This window comes from Labeo rohita, chromosome 24, assembly GCF_022985175.1.
Source record: "Labeo rohita strain BAU-BD-2019 chromosome 24, IGBB_LRoh.1.0, whole genome shotgun sequence".
Classification (NCBI taxonomy): domain Eukaryota; kingdom Metazoa; phylum Chordata; class Actinopteri; order Cypriniformes; family Cyprinidae; genus Labeo; species Labeo rohita.
Window position 1 is genome coordinate 26,348,707 of NC_066892.1, and position 21,584 is coordinate 26,370,290.

Genomic DNA, 21,584 nt, shown 5'->3' on the forward strand with positions numbered 1-21,584 from the left:
TCCAGCCTGTCTGCACAGTACTGTAAATTACAATCAATATGAGTCAGACCACATATGTACGTCTATAAAGCCTTCTGCACCATGAAGAAAAAGCTAGAATAGGCTGTACTAGCAGCTTGACATTAATTGATATATGAGACAGGGAGGAAATATTCTCCTGAGTTTTTATTACTATTAATTTATTTATTTATTCGCACCTTAGCAACAATGTAGAGCGGTTTGCTTTTCTCTTAACTGTTTACTTAACAGAATCCTGCAGGTTTATCTGTTATAATCCCTAACAGTGGTTCTTCTGTGATAAGTATATGAACAGACTAGTAATGTTCTGTGTTTTTTTCTTTTCTTGCAACAACCATTCGTGTGCAGTTCCTTTCCTGAAATGGCCATATGGATTTTGCCCATAAGCAGTGAAATACTTTAAATGAAATGAAATAGTACAAATGAGGTGTCACAGTGCATCATGGGAGTGAGGTCTAGACTGATGCCATTTACAGTAAGTACAGAACCATTGAAGTGTGCACTTTGAAGTTCTCATATGTGAATTTGAGACACTCTTAAAGGAATAGTTCAGCAAAAAATAAAAAATTCCATCGTTAATTACTCACCCTCATGCTGTTCCAACCTTGTAAGACCTTTCGTTCATCTTCAGAACACAAATTAAGATATTTTCGATGAAATTCGAGAGCTTTCTGACTAGGGATGGGTACCGAAACCCGTGCTAAATTATGAAAGACCGAGATGCTGTAAGAGATGCTGTTCCTCCGGCTGAATAAGGTATGTCGAACATCACCTAACCAAACCCGGAAAACAGGTCTCATTGCTTCTGCTTGTCGTTAATTAGCCGTATTAAATACTGGCGATATCGATGGACTTTTAAAATAATCATTTAAAGTAGCTAGCTGTTTTTATTGTTGACGTTTTATTAGATTTTTATATATAAATCTTAGTAAAAACAATAAAAATAAAAAACTTTTATATATCAATCCACATATGTGATGGAGATTGGTTATGATCATCTTTAGTGTCCACTTTTAAGGCATCTTGAGTAAAACAGCTTCATATTTAAGCAGGCATATGCAAAACGTGTGAACCGGAAGCAACAAGACCTGTTTAGAATGTGGAAGTCTGTTGCGCATAACCCCTATAGAGGGTATGCATGTGACGGACAAAACGCATCTAAAACGAGAAAAGAGCTTTGCAATCGACTGTACAAAGAGATTTGATGAAATCTGAGGTATATTTTTCAGACTGCTGAAAGCTACAGGAAAGAGAAGCAAAAGAATCACTGCAATTCACAGAAACAAATGGACTTAAAGGTCCACTGATGTGCCTTGAAACATGCAGCCTTATTCTGTTTGGTGATGTATTTTCCTGAAACAGGAAAACAGGGCAGGACATGTCAATCAGCCCCGCCCCCTATTTTAAAATAGCCAATAGCATTTGACAGCTTATGACAGCCACAGTCTAACAGATTACCCTCTAGATTCAATATAAAACTCTTACTAAAACAAAACAGTGATCATAATCATGCTGTGGTTGTGTAGTTTTGAGTGTTTATAGTAGACTGTGCGCGCTGCTGCGGTTCGCCTGACACAACGCGAAACCAGACCGTATTTGCCCCAATCGAAAGCACATTTACACTGTCTGAATCGTTCCCTGTCGCCTACATTGAGCACTACATGCCATTTACAGTACGGAAAATACAAACAGTGTGAACAAGTGACCGATCTCAGCCACAGCTTCAACTTCTATTTATAGTGTAGGGGGCTTTGAGTGTGCGTCCAAACGATCAAATACACACAAATATGTCAAAGTGGCTGAGTTTAAGAGTATTCACTTGAACACAGTTTAATATGTCTTGGACGTGAACAGCTGTGAGAAAATCCGATTCGTCAACATGATCTCATGAAAGTGTGTATCAATACCGCAAGTTTCTGTTTCCATTTGGCATACTATTTATGCGCAGAAATTGACTTTGCGTGCATATGATACACAATAGTTAGGATTAGGGGTGTGGGGTAGGTGCGTATTATATGTATGCCAAAACTGCGTATCATATGCACGCCAAGACATTGCGTATTATATGCACGTCAAAACTGTGTATCATATAAGCCCCAAAAATGGCGCATCATTTGCACCAAACACGTGCATGCACGCCAAAATCAGTTACTGCGTTTAAACAGCACGCCAGAGAAAATCCCTCACATCTCTTAATCTGAATATGTTAGCTTCAAAAAGCATTACTCTATCAAATTATACAGTGACAACTATGCAGTGTTGTTTTACATTTGGTCATTTTATTAGACTTATTGTACCTGAACAAAAATGTTAGTAGACCTCCACTGACATGGCATTAAATAAAAATATACTACTACTAGATCTCCATGAAAAAAATAAAGCAGTTTATTTTAATTTGTGTCTTTGTTTTATTGTATTTGTCAGTTTTACTTTGTTTCTTTGTTTATGTTTTTACTGCATCTTATCTTATGAATATGAAACACACACAAAAAAACGTGCATTTACAAATTGATGTTTTATATTAATTTCATTAAATTATATTTATTTTACAGAACATGAAGCAATGTTAATTAAGGTCTTAATTTGTTTCATTTATATATATATATATATATACATATATCAACCTTAAACAAAAAGTATCGATAACTTTAAAGTACTGGATCGATAAGCAGTATCAGTAAAAGTAGTAATACTGTTAAAAGCCTAACGATACCCATCCATAATTCTAACCCCGCATACACAGCTATCACGTTCAAGGCCCAGAAGGGTGACGCAAACATCCTCTCTGATCTAACAGTAAATAACCTTCAGTAGGTCTGATGGTCTCGTCCCTTTTCAGTTTGTCTTGTTCTCAATTTATTGTCTCTTAGTTGTGCATATAGAAGCAAGTCTTTGTGAATAGACGAGCTGTGCTGCTGTTCTTTCTTACACACACACACACACACGCACCCTATGGGGTTATCAGGAAGCAGTTTGCCTCGCCAAACGTTCATTATGTCCCCAGATAGTGGCATTGGCAACTTGTCACCATCATTGATTTCTCTTAAACTGCAATTTACATGGATATTTGTGGGTGTCCTCCAGGCAACCAGTGTCCCCTCAGACCACCCAACACCCTCTCCTATCCATCCGTCCATCCACACACACACAGGTTCCCATGCAAACACACACTTTTTCCCTATAGCCCTCATGGAAATGTTCCAAGCGCACAAAGGAATCTCAAAGTGACTTTTCTGTCAGCAAATATGCCGTGTTTTCAAATGTACTCCCATTCGCTCTCCATTTTTTTCCTGCAGTAAATGTCACCAAGTAGTCGCACTGCTGGTATTTTAGACGAAGTCTAATGACATTTGACAGGGAAAAAAAATTGCCTTTTGTTTTGTTAGCAAAATGTCAACATCAATGCATGTATGTCTACGATTATTTCAGTTTAGAAATCTGTCGATCAGCAGATTGGAGGAGGTATTTGCTTTAGGGGGAGAGGAAGGTTGCTTCAGAACGTGTGTCCAAAGCTGCACTTATCTTAAAGTTATTCTTCTAAGGAAATTTTTTTTTGCTCCTCATATGGATAAGCCCTTTTGCACTTTCCTCATAATACTACCTAATTTTGAGTGAGTTCATATTTATTTTAAGATGATCAACGTTCCATGATATTCTTAAAAAAAAAGAATCAGAATTATAGTTATATATCACATATATCAATGTTTATTGAGAAAAGGCTCCAAATAAAGATATTTCAAAGACAATATGTGATTGTTGTAGGTTTGACAAAAGTAATATACATATTTTGTTTTATTTACACATAATTAAATATTTTAAAAGTCCATTTTGCAGTCAAGTTTGTCAGACTGTCAGAGGTAAATGTAACATACAAAAATGTGACATTACAAGTAGTTTACAGACAAAGACACAAAGTTTTACCAGGGCCCTAAAAGCAACTACTACCAGTAGAATCAATATATATATATATATATATATACATACTGCTGTTTTAAAAGTATAACCAGAAGATTTTATGTTTTAATGTGAGACTAGTGTGATAGAACTGTTTACTAACCTTTCTGTGCAAAGTTAAGTTGCTCCAGTATGACTAAACTTGATTTTTTGCAAGATATGCGCATCAATACAACAATAGGATGTAAAAAATATTTACAAAATACCGTTTGCATAACAAAGGTTAATAGTATTAAACTATAAACAGAAAGCTGCCCCCACATATATAAATCTAATAAGGGATGAAATGAAGCATTTGGAGCTAGAGAAAATCAGATTCTCCTTAATAAAAAAGAAGGAAAATTCTATAAAATTTGGCAACCTTTCATAGATTACTTTAATGATAGAAATTCTATTGGAAATAGTTAAATTGATACCTAAAAACAAATAAACATTTAAACTAAGAAGATGATTAGACTAATACATTGTTGTTCAACTTTTTAAACCTGCATAAAAAAAGATTAGATTAGATTCTTAAATGTACATTATTGTTAGTAGTTATGTCATTGTTTGTTGTGCAACTATATAAATATGTGTTTGTGTATGTACTGTAAGGTTTGGATATATTTAAGAAAAAAATCTAATAAACAATGTATTAAAAAACAACAACTAAATAAATAAATAAATAAATAAATAAAAATTAAAAAGGTTTTTGCATAAAAAACACCAAAGGAAGTGAGAACCACTCAGAACAGTAGTCCTTAAGATAAATGGACAATTCAAACACTTGATAGCTCTTTCTGTACAATAAATATATAAGTGTTTAAAGGATTAGTTCATCCAAATATGAAAATTTGCTGAACTCAACCTGAGGCCATCTAAGATGTAGATAAATCAGTTTCTTTATCATAACAGATTTGGAGAAATGTAGCATTACATCACTTGCTCACCAATGGATCCTCTGCAATGAATGGGTGCCATCAGAATGAGAGTTTAAACAGCTGATAAAAACATCACCATAATCCACAAGTAATCCACACCACTCCAGTCCATCAATGTTAACATCTTGTTAAGCGAAAAGCTGTATGTTTGGAAGAAAAAAAGGTCATCAATAGGTCATTTTAACTTTAAACTGTTGCTTTTAGACAAATAATACCACTTCCTACATTGAAAAAGTTTGTTCCCTGTTCGGATGCACATCAAAATCCACACATTTGTTTAGGATTGTTTTGGACTGTCTTTGCTTGTAAATAGTGTTTGATCTGTGCATATTTCTCTCCTGATTCAGGCGAGGTGACTGGAGAAAGCAATATTGTGAACAGACTTGTCATATTCTTACACATTCTTAAAAATAAAATGTGATGGATTTGTTTCCTACAAAAAAAAAAAAAAAAAAAAAAAAAAAAAATCTTTACAAGATGTTAACTGATGTACTGGAGTGGTGTGGATTACTTGTGGATTTTTGTTTTACACAATTTTCATTTTTGGGCAAATTATTCCTTTAACAAAAGAAAAAAGGCTTATAAATCTCCTTCAGTGTGAATTTTTTTTTTTTTTTTTTTAAACTGCTAATTGACAACAATAATCACAGCCATGGGGGATCCCCAATGTAAAAAGCTACATTTTCACAGTGCCACTTTAAAATAACCTTCATTAAAACATTTACATTGTCATATTATTAAATGATATATTCATTCAATTCAATTAAAAAACTGTATTTGTCCCCAATTTAAAGGCATATTGAGGAGAATGTCGAGAATGTCAAGCAAAACAACACTTTTATAAACAAATATATACATGTTTAAACAAATAAACAAACAAACAAATAAATGTATAAAATTAAAAACTAGAGAATATTAACATGTAACTGTACAAATAAAATAGATAAAGTGCAGACAGGAAAAGTGTACACAAGAGTTGTAGATTTACAGGAACTATGTATTTACAGCATCACTGCAATGATAATGGTACATACATCTCAAATATTGCAGTTGTTTAAAGAAAAAAAAAAAGAAATGAATCCTCACATTTGTAGGCTAATAATACAATTTCTAATTAAAACGTTTGTATTATATTGGCTAAACAGCAACTTTTCCGCTAACGTCTCAAACTTCTGAGCCTCGCTGTATACTGTAAATCTGCAACTTTTGCTGTCCCAGCCACATCTCACCTCCCGTCTGTCCTTTCATCGGCGCGCATCGGTGCCATCACTCATTCAGAGATGAAGGCTGAGTTCGCACGCCCGCATGGGATGGGATGGGGGTGTGTCATCGGTCGTGATGTCAGAGCGCAAGGACTCTCATGATTGGCTCTAATTAGAATCTGCGGCAGCAAATAGACACGCGTCCTGCATGATTGGATTCAAAGTGGCTGGTGCCAAAAAGCGCAGAGAGGCGCAGGAGCTCCAGACGCGCTCTTCAGACGCGGAAGGAGGACGCGGCGGTCCGCTGAGCTCCGAACACGGTCAGACAGCCGAGCGGCACTTTTAGCTTGTTACCGAGAGCTTATTAGAAGAGTGTGAGGCGGAATAAGGCGAAGCTGATATTCCCGGAGCGTTTCGCGGGCGCAACTGCAGCACAGCAACTTCAGAAACATCAAGCAGAACTAGTTCTCCAGAATCTGAGCACCATGGCATCGGTCCCCAGCAGCCAGGTCAAATGCAAGTTCAAGAGGAGGAGGAGGAGAAGGTCCAAGCGAAAAGGTAAAGTTTCTTTCAGTCGTAATTCGTCATCTAAATCAACGCTTTCCCTCGGAAAGCCGAGGTCGCGCACACGCTGACTGGAATACGCAGCAGTTAGTAGCGATCATCTCAGCGCAACTGCGCAGTCTGGATGTCTGTGCATGTGTTTGTGTTTGATGCGCGGCGGTCGCGTCACAATCGTTCCTCTGTCAAGTTTGTGTAAACATATGACAGCTCGGCTCAGATGCGCACTGATTCACGCTCGCAAGAGGAAAGACTCGCTTGCGCCCTTTATTTCTCGCTCTGTGCGTCCAGCATTTACAGTACTCAAATCTGTCCTTGTCGTAACCTCAAATATACGATTTGACCTCATTTACATTCTGCGATTGTAATGTTGTACGACCTTTTTGCTCTCTTCTGACCGTTGTATGCGCATCTATGGGATTTTTGCAGTTTTTGACAATTGAGATAAACTATGACTAGGTACTGTAAAAACGGAAACGTGGGTTTGTTATATCTTAATGATTTATTTCTGACCTTTTAAAATGACTTTTGGTGCTGGAAGCCAATGTAGACAAATTAAATCAAATTAAATCATAAATGTTTAAACTGTAGTTATATGTAAACTCGCTGTCAAATTGTCTTTATGGCTTAAATCTTTATTTTCATCTATATCATTTTTTTTCTCAATTTCTCAAAAACCTTTACAGTTGTTTTTATTCATTATTAGTTAAAGTGCTATGAAGTTCACAGCAGGTTATATGTTTGGCAACACAGATTGATTTGATTTAGCTTTAAATTTTAAGCAGAAATTAAACTGAAACTAATTCTTCAAATTGTTTACGTTGTATGTAATGATAGCTACACATCTGGCACATTAGATATTAAACTGCTACATTACAAAATATAAGTAAACAAAATGAAATGTGACTAAAACTAATGTCCAACTACCAAGCTTTATTGAAAATTTATGTGAAGTTACAGTATACACCATAAACTCTTTTGTGAGATGTCCAAAAATGCACAGTAACATTTATATTAATATGCCTAAATGAACATGCCAACATGAGTTTACATGACTAAATAAGTAATTTTCAAAAGCTCCTTAAAATAACAACAGCAGTTTCACTGTTAAAAAATGCTTTATTTAAATTACATGCTTTTATTCAAGTAAAAATAATAACATGAATGAATCCACCTAATTGGTTTATACCAAAAAAAGGAATACTTAAGTGATTGGCGCTCCTTGGATGAACAGAGTAATGACACTGTTAGTATATTCTTAACAGATCTAGTATAGTCCAGAAAGTACAAAAAAGTAGTATATAATATAATAAAGTACTCTAGAAAAATTATTTGCATGTATAGCATGGCTCAATGTTTAAAACAGGTTAATATATAAAATGTATATAAAAAATAACAATAGTTAAGTTACTCTGACAACACAGATTATTATTAAATATTATTATTATTATTATTTTAAAAAAAAAAGTTTACATTTTATATTTAATCTAAGTACTTAGTTTTAAATTATGGATTTAAATTTTTCTTTTAGCTTTTGAAATTTTCTGTTTATTTTTAATGAATGTAGAAGCAGACATTTTTATTGGAATTAGTTGCACTAGCCCTATTTCCATTATCAACTCTGAAATTTCATCACAATGTAATGAGAACAGCGCAGCGTAATGTGATTGAATGACAGCGGGCACGCTTGCTTCTCATCTTACTTTGGCGGCTGGTAATAAATGGAGGTGTGTGATGGTGGTCGGGCTCAGAAACACCTCTGCTTCTGGTGTGACAGCTTTGCGTGGTGCGTTTCACCCCGTCACTGCTTATCGGGTGACCCAAAAGCTGCACGGGCCGTGGAGCTGGATGGGCTCATAGCGCGGCATTGATCAGCCACGTTGCTCGTGGTCAGTCTGTCTGTATGCCTTCGCTGGCAAATGGACACGGATTTGCTTGAAGTTTATTAAGGTCTGCATGCATGCTTTTTCATTTGACTTACAAGGGTTGTAAATAAGTAATTATTTTTTACTTTAAGTATTGAATATGTTGCAATATTTAGGCAATATAAGATCCGTCTTTAAAGTCATTGTTCCTGGTTTTGCTTTCGAGGACATGGTGATGGAATTATTCCCATGGCCTGCAGTGTGGAGTCATTTCATGAAGTATTATTAGCGTTGTGCAATACACACACTGATGTCTGTCGACAACTGCCGTCTGACCTGTAACCCGGAGTATTAATAACCCACGCAATCGTGAGAACGTAGACAATAGTTGTAGTGTAACATCGAGGCAAATATATTTACATAATGGAAATGACAGAATTGGTCACACAACATTAAGCATTGCATATAAACATTAGAGGAGAGCGTAAGTGTGTGTGTGCACTTGTGTGTGTTCGAACGGCTAATTTATCAGCTGAGCTAATGGGAAATGATGGCGCTGGACAGAAGAAGAGTAGAAACTGTGAACATGGAAAAACATGCTAGAAAGTGTACGCACTGCACTGGTCAGATTATTTAGTCCAGCAGATTTTCACAATCATCTTTATCTTTTCCATCATCATTATAATAAAAGATTTTCGTTCCCACTGGGACAATATTCTTTACTCTGGGAATTCAGACAAAATTAATCACATAAAACCAGATAACGTCAGCAGATTGTTTTAACTTCTCCCATCTAATCTCTCATAATGGAGATGAAAACATAATACCGTGTCTCGTTCTAATAAACGCTCATTTTTCTGAAAGCCGAAACAATTCATTTTATTGTCTTCCTGGCAAATGGGCGCCTTTCCGGGATTATTTTGACATGGCATTTGACGCTCTAATCCTCAGCAAATGCTTCAGATTATTACAGGACATCCAGTGCATTAAAACCAATGTGTATTCAAACGCACGTAAGAAGATTTTGCTCCTGATGTGGTTTTTTGCGCACCATTGTAGCGTAGCGGTAATGTTAGCAGAGGTTACTGAGGTAGCACACATGCAAATAATAGAGATTAATCCTCAAATCTGGGACAGTTTCTCTTTTGCTATCAAGTGTCTACTTTTTTTAACCTCACATACTTGGTGCTCAGATTCTTTTGAACAAGAAAGTGTGCGTGTGTTCAGGAATTGTATAGTTGTTTGCCGTTAATTCAAGGTAAGCAGGTCAAAGCAAACCGTATTGGTGCAGCATATGAGTAGGATTAAATAATACAGTGTTGGATAAGTCAATGCATTGGTGTAGAAGAACTACTTTTAGTTCTGAACTTGTTAAAGGTTAGCGGTTGCTGAAGTGTGTTACTGCCCTGCTGTGGCTCATAGCGGAGGGGGTCGTTCTGTTAGTTGGCTCCGGTGTGAATTAACCACGGCCCAGTTAGTTACCCCCTGAATCTTTTGGGAAATGAGTGTAGTGGAAAAAGAAAAAGTGTGCTTAATAACATTGAATGTGCACATGTAGTGTACTTCAGATCTTAAAAGTATATATTTAAGAAAAAAACAAAACAAATTTGCAGACCACTGAGATGTACCTAAATACAATATTAAATTTTGAGGTATATTTAAATCATTGTTTTAATAATCTTTTGTTATGCTTTAAAGAAGTACACTTAGTAAGTATTAGTAGTATTTAGTGTATATTTTTTAGGTGTACTGAAGTAGAAATATACATTTAATTAATGTACTTATGGTATATAACTTTTACAGTTTTATTTAGCACAAAAAAATGTGTACTACAAATACACATTCAGATATACTTTATTTTTTATATGCTATATATACCACACATTATATGTGAGGGTCAATTTATGGAAATTGAGATTTATACATCATCTGAAAGCTGAATAAATAAGCTTTCCATTGATGTATGGTATAGGACAATGTTTGAAAATCTGAAATCTGAGGATGCAAAAAAATCAAAATATTGAGGAAAATCACCTTTAAAGCTGTCCAAATGAAGTTCTTGCAATGCATAGTACTAATCAAAAATGAAGTTTTTATATTTACGGTAGGAAATTTACAAAATATGTTCGCAGAACATGATCTTAATCTCCTAATTTTTTTTTTTTTTTTTTTTTTTTGGCATAAAAGAAAAATCGATAATTTTGACTCCTATAAAGTATTTTTGGCTATTGCTACAAATATACCCGTGCTACTTAAGACATCATAATGTTTGTCAGTTCAGTTGGCCATTCAAGCATATTTGTAATCCCATATCTTAATATAAATTTTAGCTAATACATTTTAATTTAATTGCAACATGAAATTAAGTGTCAGAATACAGTTCACACTTGTTATAAATACTTTTTAAAAGCATGCAAAAGTGTACTTTCACACAGACCGAGTACTTGACTAAAGCTGAAATCCTGTATTTTGTTTGGCTTATTAAAATGGATAAAATGTTACAGCCTTGCGTTTGTATTATATCACATATTAATGTATCTGCTGTTACTTTTTGGTATGTCTAACAGTGTGTCCTGATGTGTGTGGATGTTGACAGACATGTTGTCAAATCGGTGCAGTAATTACCACACGCATCTCGAGCTCCAGAAGGTCGAGCGGTTGTGGCGATGTGGTCAGAGGCCGCAGACGTGAAAAGGCCAGCAGAGAGTCAAACTTGGTCTCAAATGCTGCACATATTCCCTGTAGGCGAGATGAGACCGTAGTTATGTAGCCTTTCTCACTGTCAATCTGTTATTTTGTTAGAATTGCTCATTATTTGTCTTTAATTAAACCGTTTGGAGCAGTTAATAAAAACACATTTGCACAGCCTTTATTATTTTATTATATACAAAATAAATAGATATGATTTGATTTAGCTCAGGCGTAATCTAGACACCCCAAATCGGTTGTACCGGAAAAGGAAATGCATTTAGCCCTTAATCAGATGTAAACACAATTTTTGTCCCGAGCCCTACTTCATTACACTCTCCTCTTTGTGCGCACTGGTGATAAGAAATTTTTTTGGTGAACGCCGGTATAACACCGCTAGCATTTAAGAAGTTAATGAAGGTCGTCACCAGCGGCAACCAGAGACCTGTGTGACGGCAGCGTTTCAATTCACAGACACTTTCCTGATTAAGCGTGAAATATTCCGTAGTTTAGGACACGGCGTCCTCCACAGTGCACTTGGCTGGGGAGGGGAGAAGAGAAAAAAAAAAAAAGATATTAACTCTGAACGGTTTCGGCTTCCTCCAGAGGGACTGTCGATAAAATGACCGAAAGAAAGAAATAGCACAACTTTTACAAATTAGCATAATTAGTAATTATCTCTTAATAGGCCCTCTTGGCTTTTGAGACTCGCCTCTTGAATTTCTGCTTAAAGTTCACCGAGTGAGAATAAAAAAAACAAATTTTATGCAGAAATGTCTCAATACCACACATGAGCTGCTGAGATAACCGTCTAATTGAGGTGAGACTGTGTCGGTAACATTCACGGGACAGGAAGAACAATCTGGAGCTTCGTTATTTAAAAATCATTATACAACCGTAATGGTATATGTGATCCTGGACCACAAAACCAGTCATAAGGGTCCATTTTTCGAAATTGAGCTTTATACATTATCTGAAGGCTGAATAAATAAGTTTTCCATTGATGTATGGTTTGTTAGGATAGGACAATATTTGGCCAAGATACAACTATTTGAAAACATGGAATCTGAGGGTGCAAAAAAATCTAAATATTGAGAAAATCACCTTTAAAGTTGTCCAAATGAAGCTCTTACTAATGCATATTACTAATCAAAAATTAAGTTTTGATATATTTACAGTAGGAATTTTACAAAACATTATCATGAAACATGATCTTTACTTAATTTTCTAATGATTTTTGGCATAAAAGAAAAATCAATAATTTTGACCCATACAATGTATTTTTGGCTATTGCTACAAACATACCCCAGCGACTTAAGACTGGTTTTGTGGTCCAGGGTCGCATATGTTATGTGCCCAACATAGTCATTTAGGTTATTTTATTCTTAATGAGATAATATTAAATTGAATTCAAATTTGGTTTATATTATTTGAAATGACATTCAGCATGTTCAAAACATAAATATACAGGTTAAAAAGCTATTTTTAGCCATTAAAACTGTGATATCACATCCAAACCACCGTATGTGATGACCTTTGACCTTTAATTATAATTTTCTGTAACATCTATTTTAATATACAGTATTGTTTAGAAGTTTGGGGTCTGAAAGTTGTTTTTGAATGAAATGAATACTTTTATTTAGCAAGGATGCGATAAATAGACCTAAACTTTTACATTGCTGTTGTTTTGAACTTTCTATTAATCAGTCTGTGACATGAAAAATAAAATGCACGGTTTCCACAAAAATATTTCTTGTTAATATTGTTAACAATAATAAATGATTTCTGAAGGATCATGTGACAATGATGACTGCCAATAATTCAGCTTTGTATTACAGGAATAAGTTACATTTTAAAATGTATTAAATAGCTGTTCTGAATTGTAATTGTAACATTTTATAATGTTACTGTTTTACTGTGTTTTAGATCAAATAAAGGTAGAATCTTATCGACCACAAACTTTTGCATAGTAGTGTTTCATATTAAATATTTAAAATAAAAGATTAAAGTAAATATAGATATATTTTAGGTCGTGCCTGATAATCGAAAGTACACAGACATGTTTCTGGCATGCGCTGCTAGCGGACTCATCTGATCAGCCTGCCCACTCGTGATTGTGCTGCGAGCAGTTATCAGATGATCAGAGTAATAATATTACAGGCTATGAGAGCTGACAGCACAAGCACATCTCCATAAATACCTCCTGCCTGGAAAACGAGCACCGCGCTGCTATGTGGGCCACAAATCAATTAACAATGCCCACAAGCAAGAACTACTGACACGAAGACTTCTAATACTGTGAAGTCAGTAGCTTTGCAAAAATGATATTAAATCTAATGGTAAAACTTTTTTTATTGTTATTATTATTGTGCATGCACATTATTTTTTTAATATCTCTTTTCTATTGTTTTGCTACAGGGCCCAGATTTTACATAGCACAGCAGTAAAATGGTTTATCATGCAAAAAAGCCCTCATTTATTACTGTTTAAAAGCTAAATATTAACACGACCAACAAAATAGAAAATATGACAAAATTTGGTTTCTAAATGTTTTATTTCGATACTTTAATGCCGGATTTTCTGCACAAATCACACTGCAAGTGAACCCATATTTAATGCAGTCTAGACTGTATTTTATTTTGCGTTTTAAGGGTTGTTTTTTTTTTTTTTTTTTTTTTGAGAATGCCATGTTGGCATCTGTTGTATTTGGATAGCTGCTACCCAGTGACAGATGATTTTGCTTAAAAGTATTGTAGATTTTGGTTTGATGCACAGCTTTTGATGTCAACAGCAGAAGATATGGGAAGTGTTTTCTTGTCTCTGTAAACGTATTAATAAGCCTACTTATTTTTTATTATTATTTTTTTTTCCTCCAACAAACTACTGCTTTTATCATTATATGGTTAGTAGCACTTTATTATTTGCATTTAGCATTGTTTATTCCTTGCAATTTGCTACTAACAGGCCTGGTTTTTAGGTTGCGACTCACCAGTAGAGAAACGCTGGTTTAGATTATCTAATGTTAAGCTTGTCAGGTTATGCTTTTAACTATTCCAGAACAAAACACAAAAACTAGTAATTCTGAATGGCATATGTATATTTAAAGTGTATCAGTGTGGATTCAGATTGTCAGTTAGATGTTGTTTTATTCCTCGTGACCCTCACATGAGAGGACTAATCCATGAATCTCCGTAACAACACTCCCCATAAAACGCTTATTTAGCACTTAACCACGCCGACCGCATCCCCGCCTGTGCATATGTCTGTCCTGGTTGTGGTATTATTTAGATATGATTATTGCGACAGGCGTGAGTGAATGCAATATGAGAGATTTGCTTTGTCTTTGATGGCAGCAGTGAAAATATATGACGCTATTTCATATTCATCATTCCACTCGCCGGCGTCTTTAAATAACGTTTCCCTTCCTTATAGCCTTCAGTAAAGCTGCCTTCATCCATCGATTTCAACATCCTTCAGGGGCCATGCATGGAGACCGGGCTTATCTAGCAAATCCTTTAAAAGGTGTTTAAAAAACCTTGGTGTGCATTAGCTTTGTCTAATCTAATTCTTCTCTCTTAAGCTATGTTGTTTTGTCAGTATTTCCACCGTTTTTGTGAATTTGCAAATTGTGTGGTGTGTGTTTTTTTTTTTTTTTTTTTTGCGCCTCCCTCTTCGTTATTGTGTTAGGCCTGTTTGTTTCCGGGCAGGTCTGATTTGAACAGCTTTCAGGGACGCCAGTTGACGTATTTGTATTCAAACACTGTATGTTCGAATTGCTCATCTATTTCCCAGAGTGTGATAGCCCAGAGTGTATTTAGTTTTCACACAGAGTGAGCTCTGACACTCTCTCGGGGTGAGATTTGCTCTGTCGTTGTTTGCGTACCGGCTGCCAGGAGTTAGAAAGGACAGGGTTTATGTACTAGAGAGCAACACTTTCTCTTGTGTGCTTTCTGTGGTTAAACTACCTGGTTTCCTCCAAAGCCGTGTCTGGTCAGCCGATGGAGGTTGAAGGATACGCCGGACCCCGGGCGACGTGTGATATCAGGCTTATAGGACATAGAGGATGCGTTGCCATCGAGAGAGATTGTGTGCGCCGGCATGTTTAGGTACTGAAGATTTCATTTTTTTTTTTTTTTTTTTGTCTTCGGTAATATCTAAGCATACACAAAATGTATTAAATCACTCACGTATGTGCGTTAACTTATGTGAAGCAGAAAAAAGCGGAAATAAACAATAACTTCTATAGAAAGGGGGGGAAAAACTGTAAAATTTCTCAATTATCACCTCCCTGAGGTAAATGTCTTCTTTTAACCTGTCTTTCTGAGATGTCACTTATTTCTTGCGTATATTATGATAATTAAAACTTGCAGGTTTTAGCGAATTCATTTTAAATTCTCACAAGGAGAACAAGGAGTGTTAATAAAGAAGACAGTGGGTGTCATTTACTAACCAATTTGTGTGTGAAATGAACATTTTTACGAATAAGTTGTGATTCATTTTTCTAAATTTTACGAAAAAATATAAGAACAACTGAAATCACACACATAAGTGTGGCCTTAAAAATATTATAAGATGATATTTTGTACGTTTTAAAATAAACTTCATCATTGTATGATGAGAGAAGTGAGAAGTTCTACAGTATGTATAAATATGAACAATTCATGCAGTTATTAGTAGATGAGACTCATTGTTTTCTCCTTCTAAACTTTCTCAAGGACAACGTATACATTTAGATTAGATTTTATACATAGCCATTTAATGTAAAAATGTATTACATTATTATATGGCATGAGACATAAGTTCTTCTTTACATGAGAGTAATTATTAGTGAATCAGAAACATTTTTTTTTTTCTCAAGGACATTCCCTACATAGTTGAAATGTATAAAAGGTCATCTTAACGTTTTTATTTTCATTTTTCGTGCCTCATGTCACACTTGTGGGTGCACACATTCATACAACAAGGGTCATCTGATCTTTGACTACTTTTCAAGAAAATTCAATGGCTATTCTTTCATTGAAACATTCTAAGCAAAGCAAAATGAGTGTTTTTTTCAAGTGCAGGTGAAAAGAATACTTCATAACACTTTTTTGTGTGTGTGTGTGAGAGAGAGAGATAGAGACAGGAAAGCAGTCATAATGTTTGTGTTTGTGTCTATATATAAGGCTGATAATCCTGCTCTCTGCCCACAGCTGAAAGAGGGTCATTGTCCTGTTCTCACTAATGTGATGGAGGTTCATTTTAATTTGAATGGACCCTCAGAACAAGAAGAGTCTTGAATGTGTCGCCCACATGCACGCACATATCAGTGCATGATGATGCGTGCACACACGCGCACACACACACACGTACAGGCTCACCTAGTAAGCTGTCTTGCTACTGTATATACTGTCTGCTTAGACAGCATCTAAACTTTATTGGAATGTTATAAGTGACAGTTTTGGAACTTTTGACATAGGCTGTATCTCTATTTTGCTACTTGACAACTGATTTCAGTGTTCAGTGTTTGGCATTAACATGTTGCTAAGCTAAAAACGCAGTAAGTAGGCATTCAATTCACAAATTTAAGTACAGTATTCACACTAGATGTTTATAAATGACTTTAAATATGAAACTAAAACCATCAATAGTGGTGACAAGTCACTGTTTTAATCATTAACTAGTTTACTTTTTCAACCATTTATTTTTTTAATTCATTTAAAATGGCTGATTCATTCAAGAATGCTGATTTTTGGATTTCCTGTTCTTACAATTTCTGTCATAGAAAGATAAAGATAAAAAAAAAAAAATATATATATATATATATATATATATATAAAAATAATAAGAGTAGCATACTCAGGGTTGGGTATCGTTAGAATGTTATCAGTTCCGATTCTGCTTATCGATTCCAATGTGAATAAAAGATGATATCAAGCGTATTTATTCTATTTCTTTTTACAAAAATCAACAGGCTACATAAAAAAACAAGATTCACTTAAGAGCTGTTTGCAAAATAGAGCTGCGTGATTCTGGATAAATTGGGTTGTTGTTGTTGTTGTTGTTTTAAATGGAAGTTGTGGTTCTTTTATGATTCTAAAGAAAAAAACATTAGAGAACTAAACAAAATCACATGTAGGCCTAATTTACAAGTAAATGATTCAGTGATTCACTCAAGATTTACTTGGTTCATTACTGGATGAATCAGTGTTTTTGAATGAATGATCAAAGACAAATTATTAACACTATTAGCAGCCATCTCGCCATCTACTGGCATAACAACGTGATCGATAAATCTTTAACATTATTTGGAATGTCAAAATAATTTTCAAAAGGATGATTTACTCTATTTTGATCTCTACTGTACATATCAGAGTTTATATCTGGACTATGAACTTTTATCCCAGTACTTCTGTGATTATTTGAATGTTTTGAATGTAACACAAAAATAATGAACTGTGTGGTTGCAAAGACTGTAAAACTGTTTCATTCATATACATGACAGTGGCTCTCTTTAGATCAGCGGCGGCACAAACGCAGATTTGAATGTTCAAATCATACTGATCGTACGCTGCACGGCAGAAAGGTTGAGGAATCAAACAGATGAATCATTGGTTGTTGGTATTTGAATCGTTTTTGTGATCTTTAACGCTCTGTTAAATTAAAATGCTTTGTCATATTGGTAGTGACACATCTATTGCAACATGTTTAGCTTACCACAAATATTATAGGATACTTTGCTTTTTTGACTTCTGATCGCAAGTGTAGCCATACTTTGGAGCGCTATGTGCTTAGATTAGCGAGCGAGGCAGATCGCTAGGTCGGGTTCTCACAGATGGGGGAAAAAAAGAACCACATATAGAAATCGGAATCAATTTTTATTTCACAAGAAGTATCCGATTCCTGACCTTAAGTATCCGATTCTGGAATCGGAATCGATTTTTTGATACCCAACCCTAAGCATACTTTTATGCAGTTTCAAATTTAGCTTATGAATGGCTTATTGAATCATTGATTCATTTGATTCATTTAAAAATGCTGAATCATTCAAGTATTAAACACTACTGTATTGAAGCAGTGATTGGCGAAACAGAGTGAGACAGTCGATACTGACAACGTCATATGTCATTTAGTATTAACTTGAACATAACACATAAATTAGTGATATTAAAATGAGGACAAATGCATGTCAAACTCAAGTCTGTGGTGGTTGACAGCAGGGCTGCACGATTCTTGCTAAAATGTGGATCACGATTTTTTTTCCATGGGAATTGAGATCACGATTCACTTTATTATACTAAATGTCTTGTGTTTTTTTTTTTTTTTTTTTTTTTTTTTTTCAACCAAAATTCACTGCACTCAAGTACAAAAAAAAAAAAAAAAAACACAAGACATTTAGTATAATAAAGTGCTGAAGTAACAAAAAATGGTCTCTTTTCTTTATTTTAGACCCCTTAAAGTGAGTAAAAGTAATTTAAACGTTTTTTTTAATGTACGAGAACATTAACAAATAAAAAATAAACCAATAATAAAATAAAGCAGACCATAGGTGTGTATTGTTTCAAATCAAGAAACAGGTTTGGGTTGTCTGATACTGATAATAATGATGATGATAATAATATCACTTTTTTTTTTTTTGTCTCTTAGAAATACACATTTGATTTTAGCTTGAGGATGCAGAGGTAAATTTTTGTACATTATCAATCAGTAACATCTGTAAAAATTGTAGCAACCTCAGTTTTTTATGGTTAAATTTATTATTAATATTTTAAATTAAGCATTGGTCTCCCATAGTAGCAAGCATACATTTTAAATCATGATAAACACAGTTAAAACCACACATAATGGTACCTCAATACCATGGTAAAAATATAACTAAATGGTTTTATAGGTAGCCTATTTGTATGAAAAACGGTAATCTAAAAACATTCAGTATAAATGCACACGTGCTATAGCTTAATCACAAATACATACATACTATAATTATATAACATACCACAAGTGTTTCACACTGGATCTCACAGCGCTGTTTAGTGCTTGCGTGATGGAGCCGTTCACACATCACGTCTTATGTGCACTCAAGTTGGTTATTTCAAATGTAGGTGCGCGGCAGCTGCGCTCATAATAACAGAAGCGACGTGGTCGCGACGCGCATGCTACAAATCCATGAAGCAAATTGACTCCGTTTAGGTCTGCCGCCTTGTTACACCTCACGTGACTGACAGCGGAACATGGCCAATGAGGGAGAGGAGAGATGTGATCAAGGTTTATGATTGATTGGTGAATTAATAGTGTTTTGTTATTGTGTGAGTGTGACCAATAATGCGTGAATGCAGCATGATCTGAATGCAGGGAAATACACGGAAGTGAATCGCCGTCATTTAGAAATGAGATTGCACTTATGTGTGAATCGAGATTGTGAATTTTTTTTTTTTTTTTTTTTTTTTTTTATTTCAATTAATCGTGCAGCCCTAGTTGACAGACATGATATTTAAAAACCAGATTGTCCAACCTAACACTGCACAGATGGCCACCCTAGATCACACAGTTGTGGAAAAACTAAAACGTATCTAAAATAGACCTAGAACATAGCATTCTGGGCCTACAAAAGGAAATGGATGGTGATTATACAATTTTTATTTTAGTTATTTTTTTATTTTTTTAAGTTATGCTGCGCTCTAAAATATTCATCAGCTACAAATCTTTGTGAGTGCAGTCTCTCTAAAATGATTTTTAAAACCCCTTTTCCAGTAGTTCATGATTAATGGATAAGTCATGGACAATTCATGAAAGTTCATTAATCAAAAGGTGTGGGAACCCAGCAGACAGTCACATTTTCATTTACTTCAAGCTTAAGTTGATCTTGAATTAATCTGATGGTTGGAAATCCCTGTTTACAGAAATTATTTACGGATCAGATGCATAATCACAATAAATGAAAATGAAGAAATTGCAGGCTTGTTGCAGTGCATGTCTGATACATGCATTGCTACCTTAGATTTTGGATTTTAGAACAGTGGTGGTTCTTAAAAACAGTCCTTTTTTTTTTTTTTCTTTTTAAAGAGAAGACCAAAGACAGTACCAGCATGTTTTAGTGTACAAAAGTAAACAAACATATCCTTTTGGAATGGCCTTTGCCTATGAGGCAGACTTGTGCCTGTGATGCCTTTAAATGCAGCCTGCTTAGGCGGATTACTTGGTTTTGGAACAGAGCCATGGAGATTCTTTTACTCATACGCACACAATGAGATACACATACTCTCTTTCTCTATAAAATTCACCAAACACATGCTGCAAAACTCGAGACAGGGCAGTGTGATGAACTCTCTGCAGTGGAAGCTATTATCTTGTTGTCACCTGTTCCTGCAATTCTTCCTGCCTGCCACTCTCAGCTTGAGTTTAAAAACTATCGGAAGGCCAAAAGAGAGAAAGAGCGAGGGAGACTGCTGTGTGGAGCACTTTGTACAGCAAGGTAGCACTTAACTTTCTGCTCTGTAATATGTACTTAACTGAGTAAATTTCGAGTAAAAGTCAAGAATGGAATCGAGCGAGTTCCGAACAGTAGTGCGTTTATGTTAGCAAGAGGGTGGTTAGAGGTTGTGGTCGTCTAGTTATGGGTGATAGTAAATCAAATGGTGGCCAGCAGTGATGAAATTACTTCTTTCTCATGATTCTTTATTGAGTTTGAGGCGCTGGTATGTTGCCCACACTGGATTTGAGAAGCGGGTTGCATGTGATACACGGCTCACCATTAAGAGTGTATGGACCGAGCAGCCGTAGAGCACAAAAGGACCCCGGCGGGGCCGTCCACCCGTCGCCCTGCATTCGTATACCTATCTGGGCTTAGCTGAGGATGAATGGCCACCGAGTATCAGAGGGTAAGGAAGACAGCGAGAGAAATAGGAGACGGGGCTTGCTGCCAGATGGAGCTTATAATGTTGCTAATCTGCGTCTGCTTGTTTGTGCGAGTGTCTCGGAGAAGAACTTCTGACGGGAACACAATTCAGTCCTGTAGCTGGATCACACTGATAGCGATTCAAGCTTCGTATTGCCGCTTGTTATCAAGAGCCCGAATCTAGACGATTAGCAGCTACGTAAATATTCGTTTTCCACTTTCTGCTTGCTTGGCGGCTTCGCTTATTTTATTCAGGTTGAATTTTGCATCATGTTTTTAAAAATGAGGACAGTCATTGTTTGGTTAATTTGCAGATGGCCTCCAATCCTAGTGGTTAGCATAAAAGACATGTATCCACTTTATTTTATAATGTGGAAATAATGTTCTTTGAATATGAAAATTAGGATTCATTAGCCACTACTTGTAAATAACTAGCCGAATACCTAAGTGCAGTAAACTGTAAAACTATATGCGCTACAAACCAGTGTGTTTAATTGCAACT

At 35.4% G+C, this 21,584-nt stretch overlaps 1 protein-coding gene across 1 annotated transcript in view; it reads left to right on the top strand.

Moving 5' to 3' along the window:
- The first annotated feature begins 5,389 nt into the window (after nt 1-5,389).
- adarb2 (adenosine deaminase RNA specific B2 (inactive)) overlaps nt 5,390-21,584 on the top strand; it is a 188,110-nt gene continuing 171,915 nt past the window's right edge. The window contains exon 1 of the mRNA XM_051098702.1: nt 5,390-6,652. Coding sequence (XP_050954659.1) covers nt 6,580-6,652 — 73 coding nt within the window. The 5' untranslated portion in view covers nt 5,390-6,579. The remainder of the gene's footprint in view (nt 6,653-21,584) is intronic.